The following is an 18,231-nucleotide window of genomic DNA, read 5'->3' on the forward strand; positions in this document are numbered from 1 at the left end:
CAGGATTTTATTTTCAAGACTTTTATATCCCTCTCTTGATGCTTATCAACTCTCCATATTTCTGTGTAACATAATAATACTGGTCTGATTATATAGTTTTAGTTACCATTATGTTGGATTCTCTTGAAAAAAAAAAAAAAAAATCGGATGGCAATAATTTGTTGAGTGAATATGAAACTCTGGATGCCACTTTGATCCTGGCCTCTTTTTCTTGTTTCTCCTATTTCCTGTTGCTTACTACACCCACTCCCGCCTCCCCGATATGTTAACTCATCTACTTCTTCTGGTACACGGTTATTAGACTATAGGATTTCCTTCCTTTTTATCTTGTAATTTTTTTTTCCATTCATGAATTTTGTTTTCTCATCATTTACCTCTTATCCAACTTCCCTTGCTTTTTTAAACAGTTTTCTTGCCAGGATTTTCATGTTATCTAGATTTTCAGTGTGCACCTATATTTTTGTCACCAAATGATTATCCAGCTGAGAAAACAAAATGTGATGTACGAGTATGATGATACACACCCCACACATACAGTTGGACAAATGCATGACTTCATGACTCTCTACTTGTAATATTAGCTCAATATTGTCATGGGGGCACGTCATCAACCATATGCCTTCATGTCCAGGAAGTAAACTTACTGCAAGATTGAATTACCTAATCATTGACAAGTTACACAGATTTAAAGAAAACGCTAATAAAAATGATGGTAAAAAGGGTTTTATTCTTTCTAATAACTTACCGTAGCCAGCACCAAAAGATTTAGATGAATGAGTTGATGAGTTATTACATCAGTAAAATAAAATACACAAATAATTAAAATGGTGGGCCTACAAATATGCATTTAGGCATGAAATAAAATAAAAATGATAATCAAGTGGAGTGAAGATTGCATTTTTCTGTATTTAAGTGGTAAAAGATTCCCAGAAGTTAATAAACATCACTGGTTCATGAAAAACATAGTCCCATTTCAAAGAACTATTCACAAAATAATCACCAGCTTACAGATAAAAAAGTTCAGTACATCTATAAACATATCAAAACTCATGAAATCATGAGAATATTCCAGCAGGCTAACCAGTAATAATTCCAAAATGCAGCAAAAATAAGCTAGGATCCAAACTGACCAAGGCCTAACACTTGTGAAAAGTTAATAGTTACAAATTCTAATTCCCATTCAACACAAAATTGTTCTAAGTAGGAACAAATGTTAAAGTATTTGTGAGGCCACTTTCCGAACAAAATCTGTCACTTTAGAACTTCTAAATCATCCAACACCTCTCTGACATTCAAGTTACCTCACCGAACATCTGGCACAGAATAACCGAGCGACTCAAAATGACCAGAAGTGGCCATTCACATGCCTTTATAAGCCATCTATGAGTCTGCCAACATACACAAAATATGTGAAGCAGACCACCATTTAAAATTTACGCAATTCACATATATGTGAAAAGAAGCATCCTTCTCTTCTGGTCCCTGTCAGAGCACACACAATGCCCCATGTCTAATAGTTTATGGGCATCTAATTAAAACCTGAAATTTGTGCACGTGTGCTCAGTATAACTGACAAAGAAATAATTGTTGATGTATGATAAACAGTAGACATGAACTACTCAATAGAAGTGTCTCTTTGCACTATATTCAGAGTACTACTGTCAAGTGATGAATGTCTTTATTATAATTTGAATCAACATTTTGTTAAGTAAATGAGAAATCTCCTAATAAACTGTACGTGTGATATGTGGTTACATAAAAACAGGTATAAGGAATATTGTGCTGCACTGACTTTCTGTATAAGTGTGGAGAATTTCAACAATATAGGAAAAGATAGATTGCTACTTACCATAAAGATGGCATGTTAAGTCACAGACAGGAACAATTAAAAGACACATATACTGTACATCAGTTTTTGGCCAAAGCCTTCATCAGGAAAAGAAAGAAAAACACACACCATTCACCCACATAAGCCAGCACACCTCATGCACACATGACCACCTTCTCCGGCAGCTTGGACCACATGGAAATTTGTTAAATTCCACTCTGTTTTAAGGGAATTTATAAAATACCCGGCAGGCTGTTTGTGCAGATTATTTCTAGGTCAGTAAGATGGGGCTGTAACTATTAGTATGGTTGAGCATGAAATGAGTTGTAGACTGAAAAAGAAAGATTCTACCTTTGCTGCCCACAGGCAGAAAACTAACATTACTTGAAATTCTGGGCATTAATAAACACCAATCAAAGAATCCTGACCTGGTCCTTAATGAACAAACACAGTTCCATTACTCACCCTAATTAAAGTAGCAGCTAGTTATTATTTCTCTCACTATTAGATAATAATCTTGTTATAACTGTTTCACACCCACATTCCACAGAAGTCTTTCTTCCCCTCCCTTTATTTGGTCTGTTCATTAGACACACCAATCTGTCCATAAGTCATAGTAGCCTGTGTCATTACTCACTTGTAGAACATTTTTGGCTTATACATTTGCATAGTTTTAATATCTGAATACACTGTAATATAAGATTTATTTATAATATTGCATTATGCTTGTGTTTTGTATTGATATATTCATAAAATATGCATATCTTTGTACAGCTACGAATTCTCATTGAAGTTGTGTGGACTATTTGTTTGGTATTAAGTTATCGGATGATGGCCTAAGAAGCCAAAAGCCTGTTCATAATGCACTAAAAAGTAAACATTGTTGTGGAACATTAATACTTTGATATGTCTATGTTCCTCCAAGAAGTGAAGAAATCTTCCATAAATATTTCCTATTTTTATTTTCACAGTACTTTTTGAGCTTTCCAGTGTAACATTTACAAAATTTATACTCTTCTTTGGTGTTCCAAACGTCTCTCTTAAAATCAAGAAGCAACATTGAAAATTTTTTTTTGTATTCCCAAAATTTGGGTGTGGCCACTTTTGACCAAATATCTGATCAGTGGTGTATTGATTCTTTGTAAATCCTACTGAAATCTCATCTATTACCTCTTTTAAATATGGTTCCAATCTTTTCTGAATAATCTAGGAGAACACTTTGTAGTTTGTGCTAATTAATGAGATGCCTCTGTAATTTCAGCATTCTTGTTTTTCTCCCTTTTTAGGGACTAGTACTGTGATCACTTCTTTCCACTCAGCTGGCAGTCTTTCTTCATTCCAAAAGTTGTCTCAGGTTTGTGTATTTGTTTTGCAAGTGTATTTCCTCCCATTTTAAGCAGTTCAGCTCTTATTATGTCTCTCCTGGAGCTTTGTGTTTTTTAGTATTTTGATTGTATCTGCTACCTATTCCATTGTCAGTGGTGCAACTAAAGAAACTACATTGTGATATTTATGTTGTTCCTCGATTTCTGTACTTCCATCTTCAACATTGAAACGTTCCTCAAAATATTCCTTTCAGGCTTCCATACCTTTTGCTTTTTCTGAAAATGTATTACCGTTTTTATGTTTAATGCCATACATCTGCAGTACATATCCTTTTCTGAAAAACATAATTGATCTGTAAAACCTCTCGCATTCCCTGAGTTTTTTTTTCAGTTCTGCTTTTTTAATTAGTTTTCCACTTATTCTCCTCTTTTTTTTGTCTGAGTAAATGGTTGGTTTTCTGTATTAGCATTTTCATATGCTGCTTTGCTTTCATTGGAATTTTCATGAAGGTTTTTTCCTTCAGTACTCCTCTTCGTTTAAGATTTTACTTTTGTTCTTCTGAGAAACATGGATTTTTCGTCCTTCTTTTTCCTTTCCCATGCACTTCTACTGCTGCTTCTTCCATGTTTGTTTTATCATTTTCCATGGGCCTTCATTGTCAAGATTGTGCTCCATTTTATAGACTCAAATCTGTTTTGGAGCTCATTGATAAATTCCCTTGCCTTGCCATTATCTCTCAAATTGTGTCAATATTCTGTTCTTTTTAAGCTTTTCTTCAACTTTTTTTTTTAACTGTATTTTTCACAATATTGTTTTATTAAGAAACATGTACAGTAAATGTAACTGTCTTGTAAGGTTATATCTTTCTTTGGCAACTCAGAACTGAAGCAAGAGTTGGATGATGTGAATTCTTTACACAGAACCTATTTCATTTCAGGTTATTTTATAAGTTTTAATACAGTTCTGAAACTTGTATTTTATGGTGTATGAAAATTGAAAATTGGTGTACACCTGTTTTATAATCATGTTTCTATACTGATCAGCCAGAACATTATGACCATCTACCTAATAGCCAGAATGTCCACCTTTGGCACTGATAATAGCAGCAACACATCATGGCATGGAAACAATGATGGGTTGGTAGGTTGCTGGAGAGAGTTAGCACCAAGTCTGCTCACACAAGTCACCTAATCCTCATAAATTCCTGGGAGGGAGACAATTAGCCCAAGTGCCACATTCAGTTACATCCCAGATGTGTTCAAATGGGTTCAGATCTGACAAGTAGGAGGACCAGCACATCAGCTGGAACTTGCTGCTGTGTTCCTTGAACCACTCCCATCACACTCCTGGCCTTGTGACATGATGCATTATCTTGCTGAAAAAAATCACTGTCGTCGAGAAACACGATCATCGTGAAGGAGTGTATGTGGTCTGCAACCAGTATGTAATATTCCTTGGCCATCATAGTGTCTTGCACAAGCTCCGCTGGGCTCACGGATGCCCATGTGAATGTTCCCAGGGCATAATAGAGCCACTACCAGCTTGCCTCCGTTTCAAAGTACAGTTGTCAGGATCTATACTCCCGAAAGACGATGAATTCATGCCCTCCCATCGGCATGATGAAGAAGGAATTGGGATTCATCAGATCGTGCAATGTGCTGCCACTGTGCCAACATCCAGTGCCAGTGGTCACATGGCCATTTCAGTTGTAGTTGCTGACGTCACGGTGTTAACATTGGCACATACATAGGTGGTCGGCTGTGGAGGCCCATCTTTAGGAGTTTCGGTGCACTGTGTGTTCAGACACACTTGTACTCTGCTCAACATTAAAGTCTGATGTTGTATCTACCAAAGTTAGCTGCCTGTTCTGTTTTACCAGTTTGCAGCCTACAATGTGCTACATCTGTAATGAGGGGTAGCCGCCCAACCTCATTATGTCTGAATGTGGTTTCACCTTGGTTTCACCACTTGCTGAAGACACTCACCACAGCACCCCTCAAACAGCCCACAAGTCATGCAGTTTCTAAAATTCCCATGCCGAGCCTCTGGGCCACCACAGTTTGTTCTTGGTTAAATTAAAATAGATTGGATGCCTTCCCCAGTCTACACATGGACAGCGCACTCACTGCCCATGTGTCTGACTAGCAGTCATTCCTTGCCAAGTGACACTGTTATCACCTCAATGGGTTTATATTGATAGTAGTTCGATGGTCATGATGTTCTGGCTGATCAGTGCATAGGCATATGGAAAGTGAGTTATTTGAAGTAACTGAAAATCTTTATGTACTTTCTTTCTGAAAATTTAAAATGTACTGGGAAATGCATTTCATATAACATAAATAGTATAATTTATATATCATCCAGTGTTCTAATTTTAAACCTATGCCATTCTTATATCTTCAGTGATTTCGATCAGAATTCACCAGATTTCACACTTGATGTGATAATGGAATTGAAATTTCAGAACTATGCAGAGCATATAAACGAAATTTCAAATGCAGCTGCAATGGAATTATCAATTGAAACTGTAAGTGCTATAATTTTTTATGATGCTTTTGATACTTCAGTTTACTGGGTTTCACAGCAGTGCATAATACAATAATACATACAAAATAAAACATAAGACAATGGAATTCAATGTGAAATTTCTGCAGGGCCTGAAACAAATAACTGAGATATGGAGGACTATGGAATTGGATATGGTACCTCACAAAGACAAAGGAGTTTTCAGACTGAAGAGTATTGATGAAGTTGGTCAGGCACTAGAGGAGAATCAGGTCGCATTATCAGCAATGAAATCAACTAGGTATATAACTCAGTTTACTGTTATTTTTAAGTAATAGATTAAATTATATTCTTATTAGTGCGTATGTGTGCTCATGTATGTGCACACACATTGTGCAAATTTATATATATATGTATACATATAAATATATAACAATAATAAGAAGAAAGGGTACATAAATAAAGAGATTAATAGAAGTCAATTATTTTCAATTAATGCCCAAATTTTGAATTTTTTATACTTTGTCTCCTTGGAAGAGCCAGCACTGACAAAACTCTACCATCTAGTGAGCAAGATGTATGAGGCAGGTGAAGTACCCTCAGAGTTCAAGAAGAATATAATAATTCCAATCCCAAAGAAAGCAGGTGTTGACAGATGTGAAAATTACTGAACTATCAGTTTAATAAGCCATGGCTGCAAAATACTAACACGAATTCTTTACAGACGTATGGAAAAACTGGTACAAGCCAACAAACACTCCGGGAAGATCAGTTTGGATTCTGTAGAAATGTTGGAACACGTGAGGCAATAATGACCCTACAACTTATCTTAGAAAGTAGATTAAGGAAAGGCAAACCTATGTTTCTAGCATTTGTAGACTTAGAGAAAGCTTTTGACAATGTTAACTGGAATACTCTCTTTCAAATTCTGAAGGCGGCAGGGGTCAAATACAGGGAGCGAAAGGCTATTTACAATTTAAGTGACATGGGATTCTGACTACTGCCATATTAAATTGTATTTACTGGTTAAAAGGTTCCTCTATAAAGCCTATTTACAATTTGTACAGAAACCAGATGGCAGTTATAAGAGTCAATGGGCACGAAAGGCCAGCAGTGGTAGGGAAGGGAGTGGGGCAGGGTTGTAGCCTATCCCCGATGTTATTCAATCTGTATATTGAGGAAGCAGTAAAGGAAAGAAAAGAAAAATTTGTAGTAGGTATTAAAATCCATGAAGAAGAAATAAAAACTTTGACGTTCGCCAATGACATTGTAATTCTGTCAGAGACAGCAAAGGACCTGGAAGAGCAGCTGAATGGAATGGACAGTGTCTTGAAAGGAGGATATAAGATGAACACCAGCAAAAGCAAAATGAGGATAATGGAATGTAGTCGAATCAAATCGGGTGATGCTGAGGGTATTAGATTAGGAAATGAGACCCTTAAAGTAGTAAATGAGTTTTGCTATTTGGGGAGCAAAATAACTGATGATGGTCGAAGTAGAGAGGATATAAAATGTAGACTGGCAATGGCAAGGAAAGTGTTTCTGAAGAAGAGAAATTTGTTAACGTCGAGTATAGATTTAAGTGTCAGGCAGTCGTTTCTGAAAGTATTTGTATGAAGTGTGGCTATGTATAGAAGTGAAACGTGGACGATGAATAGTTTGGACAAGAAGAGAATAGAAGCTGTCGAAATGTGGTGCTACAGATGAATGCTGAAGATAAGATGGGTAGATCACATAACTAATGAAGAGGTATTGAATAGAAATGGGGAGAAGAGGAGTTTGTGGCACAACTTGACAAAAAAAAAGGGACCGGTTAGTAGGACATGTTCTGAGGCATAAAGGGATCACAAATTTAGCATTGGAAGGCAGCGTGGAGTGTAAAAATCGTAGAGGGTGACCAAGAGATAAATACACTAGACAGATTCAGAGGAATGTAGGTTGCAGTACATACTGGGAGATGAAGAAGCTTGCACAGGATAGAGTAGCATGGAGAGCTGCATCAAACCAGTCTCTGGACTGAAGACCACAACAACAACAACAACAACATACCTTGTCTCCTTTGTGTCCATTTTAACTTGAACTTACTTACATATTGTCGAGATCTACACACTCCTGTTATGAGCTTCTTCTTCCGACACCGCAAAACTTATTCTTCGTGATGGTGTCGGTAATCTAATTTTCATTTATCGGACTTCTTCACCATTTGCAGGCAGCAGGAGGTAACATGACCTTTTCATAGTGCGCGGAAGAAAATAAAAAGGCCATATATTTTTGCACTGAGAAAAAATATTATTCAGATACCGTGAAAGCTACTACACACATCTCATATCTAAAGCTGTCCTCTCTCCACTAAAACTCAAGGCATAAAGTGACAAAAAATTGAATGATGTCTTTATTATTTGTTCTCGCCTTCTGGCGTAGCAAAATACATCTTTTGCGGGCGCTTGCAGCGGTTATCCTTGGCTTTTCCTACAAACCAATACAACATGTAAGTGTGTGCATGTGCATGCATGTACTTACGCATTGCACTCTGATAGTAAACACAAATATGGAAATGAAAGTACAGTGCTAATATCTTTTTTTTTAATTCTTGACTGATGCTTAACACTTGAAGAATGGTTATCTTACTACACATACTGTTGTGTGTTTTGCACCTGATATTTTGCCTTAGCATAACTTGTTTTTCTCTCCCTCATCACATTGATAGTATCATACATTGCCAACATTTACCATAAACACAATGTATTTTCAAAGGTCGGGACTGTCCCGAGAACTACGTAAAATGACCATTACATTTTTCAATCTTCAGCCAACAATGAGCTACTGACTGCAATCAAGAAATCACAGATAAAATGCATTCCAAGGCTTCAAGCTCGAAAATAGTAAAGGGAGATCAAACACAAGTTTGGTGCATTTAATTTTGGGCAACAATAATTAATTAAAAATTAAAAATCTGCATGGAAATGGAGTAGGGACAGCAGCAGGTGAACTGCATGAACTAAGTGCAGTGCAAATTCTGGGATGAATTTGGATTGACTAATTAACACAGCACAAATTGATTACTTTTTTTAATGGTTTGTTAGTGTTATGATGCGCAGTATTATTTGAAAGTTAACAGTCACAGTCATTATGTATAAGAATATATAGTTATGGTTAAATAAGGAATAGATGTTCATGTGATGGCAGAGGAAAAGAAAACTAACATAATTTATTGGGAGGATACCGTTAGTCCTTTCTCAGAAAGCACTGCTTTATTTGAAAAATGGCAAAATACGCAGCAGTGTGGAAACTGAGGAAACTGTGCGTTTCATGTGATGGCAGAGGAAAAGAAAACTAACATAATTTATTGGGAGGATACCGTTAGTCCTTTCTCAGAAAGCACTGCTTTATTTGAAAAATGGCAAAATACGCAGCAGTGTGGAAACTGAGGAAACTGTGCGTTTCATGTGATGGCAGAGGAAAAGAAAACTAACATAATTTATTGGGAGGATACCGTTAGTCCTTTCTCAGAAAGCACTGCTTTATTTGAAAAATGGCAAAATACGCAGCAGTGTGGAAACTGAGGAAACTGTGCGTTTAGTAATAAGTAATAAAATTTACTAAAAAGTTTAACTATGAAATGTAAAGCACTGTGAAATATCGTAACAGTGATCTACTGTAAGATTAATCAATTTATATCTTGACCACTTTGGTGTTTTGGGTGGATCTTCAGTGTGTTGCTGCCTTCAACTAGCATACTCTCATAATACACAAGTTACAATAATTCTTTTGCCACGAATATGATGTTTCTCATTATTTTATTGGAATGAATCACACAGTTAACAATGGGTTTTCCTGTGATTCTCAATTTGTTGGTTCCCAGAAACGTCATATATACGTATAGGCTTGAAATGAATGCCAATATGGCACCTCACAACTCTGTATTGAAGGGAGGCGGTGTGCATAGGATGTAGGTGGCATTGTGTCATCTCATTGGTCAACGCTCAGATGCGCACTTGGAATATCTGACATGCTAGATATTGCTCTGCACATTTGGAAAGACTCTCGAATGTGCTATTCCATGCTATGATGTCAGATACTAGGCATGCTCAGCGCTCAACTTTCGGTTGCACGGTCCATGTGCTGACGGCTTAAGGTTATTGGTATATTTTGAAAACTCCATTGCAGATGCAGCATTGATGTGTGATGAGGCTGTAAGGAAGAGACTTTTTAACATGCAGTGGGTGACGGATGTCAAAGTGGAGGTGCTGTTGAGGTTGGGGATGCATTATAAAAACAGATGTGTTTGTGGCTATTGACATTGAGGAAGGTGGCTTGATGAATTGAGAAGTTCCAGATAAAGAGAATTTAGGATAGCTGTCACAGTTATGCGGGAAAGAGCAAAGGTTTTCCATGCCATGAGTCCAGATCATGAAAATGTCATTAGTAAATGGGAACCAGACAATGAATTTTAGGTGTTGACTGAATAGGAATGATTCCTCTCTGTGGCCCTTAAGTAAGTTTTCTCCATCATGAGAGAAAACATGATAATATACTATTGAAAGCTGCTTCTAATCCAATTTCTTATTATGTCATTTGAGCAAGAATGTACCTTATCATCAAAAGTGAACAAAACCTCTATCATTCATCACAATTTCATATGGTAATTATATATCTAAGTTAGGTATTACAGGCATCTCTATAAAATACTCTTTTAACTATTGTGAGGGCAAATGTCAAAGAACCAATTCCATAATAAAATAAAAGTGCAGTTGTTAATAAAGCAGCAGTATGTAGCATTATCAAAGAATCTCTATCATCCATTGAGTTATGCTGCATATATTTCATAAATATTGTATGATTTAATGTGTATCAATGTTTTAAATGTGTTCCTGATGTACTTCCACAATTTGTGATAGAAGTCTGAAATATATTATCGTTAAATATCAGAATTTTGTGGATCATTGAATTCTAACCATTGTCCCTTCTGTACTTTGCCCATGGACCATAGTGAAATAGAGAACTGCCAGAGGGCTTTTCTCAATAACTGTTTTGTCTAATACATGATGTTATTGTCTAATACATAATAATTAATTTCTTTTCTCTGCAGATTTGTGGAGGCATTTGCAAAAGAAGTGGATTATTGGGAACGTACACTTTCCTTAATCATGGAGACTTTGGAACTAGTTTTGCTTGTTCAAAGGCAGTGGCTTTATTTGGAGGTAAGTAATTATATTTATCACTCTTCAATAGCCGTTTGCTAAAACATGAGAAGCACTAACTCAAACACATATTTTTATGGGATATCAGCCTCTGTGTTGAGTCTGGCAAGCAGTGGCTTTCTGTCCTGTTGCAACTTCTCATGATGTGTCAGATGTGTAGGCTCTTGTCCCACTCAGGTCACCACATTCCTTAATGGTCAATTACACAACCCTGGTAATGACTTGCACCAACTGTCCAAGAGAAACAAAGCATAATTTGGATATGGTATAAGGCAGACTTTGCGCTACGTTCAGTGCTACTGCAAACAGTTTGGTATTAGGTAGGAATGAGTTGATTCCATCTGACTTCTGCTGATTCCTCTACTAACATTTTGTAACTGAGCTCTCATATACTACTCATCATCCCAAATTACAGAACCATTCTCCTATATCTCTGTCTAGTGTGGCTCAAGCTTCAGTCCTTACACAAGCTGGAATTTTCTACTAACAAGGAGGCTAAGTAAGTGTTCTATGATTCTAGGTTTACTGCAGTCCCAAAAGGAAATCTTTCCCAGATTAAATGTTTAAATTATAATTTAAATTTCCACAACTATATATCAGTTTGTACTGATTGATCTAAGACAGATTTGCCCCAATTTTGTTCTCAAAATTCTGTTACTTAATGACTTCAGTGTCTGATTTGGGCACACTCTAATGGCTTGGACGATGATTTAAGTGTGAAGTAGATTTACTAACTCCCACTTCTTTTCCCAGATGACTTCCTTGAAATGCTTGGCCGACCTTCCTTGCTGGTTAGCCTGCTGCTGCAAACTCTCTTTCACTTCTTCTCCGAAGTATGCTGCTAGGTACAGGAATTTCCTAAGACTCTTTCTACTTATAAAAATTTGTAGACATACAAAGTTTCATTTGCATTAATTAACGATGTATATTTAAACTTCAGACATATTACAAAACCCACCCTTCACATTAAATATATACTGTTTAGTAAGTCTCTCATGTCACCAAACATCAAAAACAGACTAATTTACATATAAGAGAAATTTGGCTTAAACACCATGTACATTCTTCTCAACAGTTCTTGTTATTATACCAATGGTCACTGACACAATTACCACAGAATAACATAGAAGCTCCATGGTTCTTTTGTACACTTTCACTAAAACTTCCATGGATCGCCTGACAAATATTTATCGTTGCCATTCGACCCCCTCGTCTGTGTTCTTCTTGCAACTGAATTTCAAACCTGCACACACAAACATGTGACGCACAGTAGGTAGGATTGTATCATCCCACACTCACTTCTAAAATATCATGTGTTCGAGAGGGTAGAAGGCTGAGCGGTTCTAGAATTTACGCAGAAATTCTGGAAACACTACAACACATACAAAATTGAATCGACCTGTACAGAAGAGAGACTTGCAATTCCTTTTTGAAATGTTAGACTAACTTATTCAACTTCTCTGCATAAAACTTCTTCTCATGAGAACTGAACCTATTGAAACCAACAGTCTTCTTTCATCATATTCAAACCATTGTCCACCAAGCCATTGTTTCAAGTGGAAGAAGAGTTGATGAGTCACTGGTTCTCAGTTTGGCAAACACTTCACAGCACACATCAGTTATAGTTGAACCATGTTTTGTGAAATAGCAGTAATAGAACCATGTTCCATGAAATCAACCAAAAGAACCCACTTTTCACTCCAGAAAATGTTAACCAATATTTTTTTAATTGAACAGTAGATGACTTAATCTTTTTCTCTCCCGGCATAATTTAGTGGTACCCTCACATTGATTGTTTTCTTGATTTTGTATGGTTAAGGATTTCCATGTCTTGTCACCCACAAAAACATGGGATAACAAATCATCTCCCGGTTGTCAATAGCAGTCCGGAATTTTTCATCTGCGTTTTTTTATTTATTTATTTTACAGCCTGTGTTCTTTGTGTTGGTAGGCAAGCAGTTTTGGTGCCTACATTCTCTCAATTTGTGATATCAAAAATTTTCCGTGACAGTTGTATAAATAGTGGTATATCCAGTATGGGGTATTCATCATCCAGAGTACGAATAATGAATCATTGATCAGATCACAGTTTGTGGTCCACTTATATGATTTCATCAGTCTGGATATGGGGCCCACCACTCCACTATTCATTAAGCACATTTGAATGGTCAATTCTAAAGATGCAACACCACTGTCTAATCTTTCTTCATTCAGTACTGTAAGCTCATAAACCGGGCACAACTACTGATAAATTTGAGCACTTGTGGGCTCTTGTGCACACAAAAATTAAATTACAACACACAATTTTCAACTGTTAGATGCAATGATTTTTGAAGCTGTTATTGTTTGCCAGAAGTCAGACAACTATTAAATCAGAAAACTAACTTCTGTGACTTTGTAAACCAACAACAGTTCTTGCTGCATTCATTCATCTATCTGCTGGGCTGGTAACATTTAAGTATGAGCAAATGGTCCTTACTTTTCGAATGTGTCTTGTACTACTTTACAGTGCTACTGCAGACAGTTTGACATTGGATAAAAATGAGTTATTTATATCTTTCATTGATTCCTCTACTAACTAGCAACAGTGACATCTCATTGGACCTAAATCTCTTCATTTCACCACTGTTTATGATAAATCTTGCAATTGTGCACAACAGCAGGTTATGGTACCATTCAGAACCAGTCAGTCACTATCTTCTTGAGTCTAAAATACATAAAACACATGAAAGATCAATTAATTGTGATAACAAAATCATAAAAATTAATAAATAATTGCAAAGTCGCTGTTTTTTCCTAATAGTAGTGATGCTGAGTTGGAGACAAGCACAACAAAGAGACTGTCAAACAAAGCTTTCAATGAGATAGGCCTTCCCCAGAACCAACAAAACACACACACACACACACACACACACACTAGTCTGGCCTTGGCAGCCAGAGACCGTGGTCATGTGTATGTGAGTTGCTTTTGTGTGCATGTGTGTGTGTGTGTGTGTGTGTGTGTGTGTGTGTGTGTGTGTGTGTTTGTATGTTCTAATGTAGATCTGTTTGGGTGAAAGCTATGTGTAACAGTCTTTTTGTTGCTCTTATCTGTGACTCAGAATCTCCACTGCATGGTGAGTAGCAACTTTCCTTTTCATAATATTGTCATTATTTCATCCTGGATTTTCCACTGTTCAGTTTTTCCCTAATATATTTAATATATTTACTCATCTTTTGTACCAGAATACATTTCTACATTCTCTGTGTAAGCCAAAGTTCACGGTTCATTTGGGGCGGGGCAGGGGGGAGGGGTGGGGGGGAGGGGGAGGCGGTGTTATGTTCAGTGCCCATTACTGTAGACTATTTATAACTATCACTGTCTTGACAAAAGTACTTCACTTGATCATTATCTAGGGATCTATTTCGTCTTTTTGTACTTCTGTATTGTCTGTTTCTTTTAGTTTGTCATTCTGATTAGCTTCAAAATTCAAAAGCTTGAGGCTAGCTGTTGCTTTTGCTAATTTTTTTCATCTGACTTCATTTTATTTGCCACACAAATCACTTACTTCTGTATCATCACAGAACAATGATTCATATGTGCCTTCCCATCCACTTTCAGTCCTGTGTTAATTATCAGTGACTATAGCAATTAAACAATTTTCATTCCATTAATTATAGTACAAACTTTTTTGCAGCACAGCTAACTCTCTCCAGTCATTTTTGTTTTTGGATACTAGTTTCTGGTAAACCCACAAGTAACACTGGAATTCCTTTGGACTTACAGAAGTATGTATTCAAAGCCCAAGGAATTTCAGCATATTTTTTTTTTTTCTTTTTTTTTTTTTTTTTTTTTTTTTTTGTATCAGAATCCATTTGTTAGATCCATCTCAATGAATTTAGAAACTCTTACATGTGCAACACTGCTACTGTCATATCATAGGATTCATGTCATGTTTCAGAATAACTGCATAATTTTTGCCAGCAGCAGCTATCAGAACTCGGACAACTTATTTGATCAGAATTTTACTTCCCACTCCTGCATATTCAGTATCATTTATATCTTCCACCATTCCCTACCTCTCTTTCTACCACACATAAAAACTGATTATTTTGTGTTGCATCTTTCACCTGCTGTAAAATTTCTGAAAACTAATTTCTGTTAACTACTATTTTATACTGTAATTCCAAACGCTATTCACTGCTGGCTTCCATTGTGTATTTTAACACTTCTGTACTCTGCAAATGCTACCATCATGCATTGACCCTACAGTTCCATATACCTAAGATTTACAATTCTAAAGTAATCCCCCTTTCACCAGCTGCCCAGTCAGGGAATTTTGAGCTAATCTCTTCTTTTAAGTTTAGGCTGTCCATATGACACTGCCTATTTAATGTTGCCACACTTTGCTATGACATTATTTAGAACCTTGGGAGAACAAACTATGATAAAACTGTTCCACGTGCTATGCAAGATTTATTAGAAAGGCAAAATACCATCAAACTTCAAGAAGAATGTAATAATCCCAATTCCAAAGAGGGAAAGTGGATACAGGTGTGAATATTGCTGAAGAATCATTTCAGTAAGTCATAACTGCAAAATACTAATGTGAATTATTCACGGTGGCTTATGACACAGGAAATCAATTTGGATTCCTCAGAAATGTTGGAAATGTTGGAGACATGAGGGAATGCTGACCTCATGACTTATTTTAGAAGACAGACTGCAGAAAGGCAAACCTACATTTATAGCAAGTGCAGATTTACAGAAATATTTTCACAGTGTTGAGTAGAATACATTATTTGAAATCTTGAAGATAGCAGGTATAAAGTACAAATAGTAAAAATTACGTACAATTTAGAAAGAAACTACACAGTAGTTATGAGTTAAAGGACATGAAAGGCAAGAAGTGGTTCAGAAAGAAGTGAGATATGTTTATATTTTAACCCCAATGTTTTTCAGTATGTACGTTAAATAAACAGTAGAGGAAACAAAAGAGAAAACTGGAAAAGGAATTACGGTTCAGGGTGAAGAAATTCTATCATTGATGGCAAATTACTTGGAAGATTAGTTGAACAGAATGGATAGTGTCTTGAAAAGAAGTTGTAAGATGAATATCAACAAAAAGAAAACAACGATGATGCAATTTAGTCAAATTAAATCAGGCAGCTCTGAAAGAATTTGATTAGAAAATGGGACACTAAAAGCAGACTGAAGATGAATTTTTTCCTTAGTTCAGAAAATGAACTTCTATAACAAGTTTGCTGTGTTACATAACACTAAACTTGGATCAGCTGAATGAAGCTCAGTGCTGTTCTAAATTAGTTTGGGATGTACTCAGCAACACCACTAAATCAGCTATCAACATGATTATCATTCTATGATTACCAATGTTAATCCTATATGGCAAATACACAGTACTTATCATTAATGGTTTTGTGTCACAAAAATGAAGGAAAAGAAGAGAAAGAAAATCTTCAGCAGCCACCTCCTTAAGCAAAACACATCTAGTCAGATGTCCATAAAGTGAATAAAAATAGACATTATAATCTCAGTGTATAAAGTCCTTGTATACAGAATGCTGCTCACCACAGTGGCACAGAACATTATGAAAATAGGAAGCAGTGTATTATGTGGGTAGTCATCATAATTATCTTTATAACCAGTATCACAGGGAATACATTGTTCAGCAGAATGACCAACTGACATTGCCCATTAGGTGGCATGGCCAATTTGACTGTGAAATCAAACAGTAGACAATGTTGATGTCAGATCAAGCTTTCAGTAAGCTGCTGAGCATGATGGAAATGTACTTACAGCATACCAGGGTGCGTGGATTTACGCACCTTTCGTGGTGGACAAAAGTCCCTATATTTGCATGTTAACAAACTTAACTACTGAGACATCAAGAAAGAACTTCATTTAACTATCGGCCAATGTACATGACTTTGGTCACTGATTTACATGTGATTCCTGATTCTCTTCAATAAAATTCTTCAGGGTATCAGACCGCATCGTCATAATTTAAAATGCACCAACGTTTCGGCCAGCGTTGCAGCTAGCCTTCATCAGGGCCTTACGTTAAACTGCTAAATGAAACTCACTTGGTTCCTTAAATAGCTGCACGAGAAAACCGTGTCGTTACTTGATTGGCTGTAAAAGGAGGAGGAGGAGGGGTGAAAGGTATGCTTTATTGGTGTTTCCTTTATTATCTGTCATTGGCTGAAATAGCTGTTTTCTATTGGTCTTTATATTAATCCACCCCATTGGAGGAGACGGACGAATAGCGAACAGGTGATGGCTGTGACGTCACACTGTTTACATGCTGTCCAGAAGCCGGCTGCGGCGTGCCATTGCTTTGTGTGCTCGCGACCACTACTGCGGCTCTCCGCGTGTCTGCATGGGCCGCCGCGGCTCTGCCGCCGCTCCGTAGCCCTGCTATTGCAGGCAGCCAAGACCTCGGAAGCTTGTACCCGTCCTCTCTATTCATGTTGGCGGGTCTTTTGGCTATTTCTATCGCCTCTCTAATCTTTCTTTTGAAAGTGAGAGGCTGTTTCGCCAGGACGCGGGCTTCTTGAAAAAATATTGGTTTCCTGCACTCGTCTCGGTGTTCCGCCACTGCTGACTTAGTGTGTTGTTTCAGGCGGATATATCTTTCATGTTCCGAGAGCCTTGTGCTAATCGGACGTCCCGTCTCACCTATGTAGACTAATCCACACGCACATCCAATTTCATACACGCCAGCTGTGTGTAGTTTGTCAATTGCATCCTTGGTAGAACCGAGCATGTCTGATATTTTGTTTGTGCTTCGGAAAATTGGTTTGATGTCGGCTTTGCGTAGAATTTTGCCAATACGTTCGGTGACCCCTTGTACATATGGTAACACTGCAATGCTCTGTGCCTCCTTCTCCTCTTTCCTATTAGTCTTCTCCCTTGTCGACATGGTGCTGTCTATCGTCTGCTTCCCATAGCCATTAGTTCCGAAGATGGACCTGAGACGTTCAAGTTCTGTCTTCAGATGTTCTTCGTCGCTTATCCTGTACGCTCTCTTCGTTAGCGTGTGCAGGGCGGACTTCTTCTGCGTGGGGTGATGGTGGGAGGAGGCGTGAAGGTACCTGTCCGTACTGGTTGGTTTCCTGTACACTTTGTGGCCAAGTTTACCATCAGGTTTTCGATAAACTTCCACGTCGAGAAAAGGCAGCACCCCATTCGTCTCTGTTTCCATTGTAAACTGAATTTTCCTATGCTGTTGGTTAAGGTGCTTGTGGAAGTTCTGTAACTCCTCTTCTCCGTGGGGCCAAATGACGAAAGTATCAAAGAAATAGCCAAAAGACCCGCCAACATGAATAGAGAGGACGGGTACAAGCTTCCGAGGTCTTGGCTGCCTGCAA

General features: G+C 37.3%; 1 protein-coding gene across 1 annotated transcript in view; it reads left to right on the forward strand.

The window, feature by feature from the left end:
- The window catches only part of LOC126092664 (dynein axonemal heavy chain 2), a 994,477-nt gene that overhangs the window by 339,570 nt on the left and 636,676 nt on the right, over nucleotides 1-18,231 (forward strand). Inside the window, exons 30-32 of the mRNA XM_049908386.1 lie at nucleotides 5,558-5,681; nucleotides 5,809-5,960; nucleotides 10,749-10,860. Coding sequence (XP_049764343.1) covers nucleotides 5,558-5,681; nucleotides 5,809-5,960; nucleotides 10,749-10,860 — 388 coding nt within the window. The remainder of the gene's footprint in view (nucleotides 1-5,557; nucleotides 5,682-5,808; nucleotides 5,961-10,748; nucleotides 10,861-18,231) is intronic.

The sequence above is a fragment of the Schistocerca cancellata genome, chromosome 7, assembly GCF_023864275.1.
Source record: "Schistocerca cancellata isolate TAMUIC-IGC-003103 chromosome 7, iqSchCanc2.1, whole genome shotgun sequence".
Lineage (NCBI taxonomy): Eukaryota > Metazoa > Arthropoda > Insecta > Orthoptera > Acrididae > Schistocerca > Schistocerca cancellata.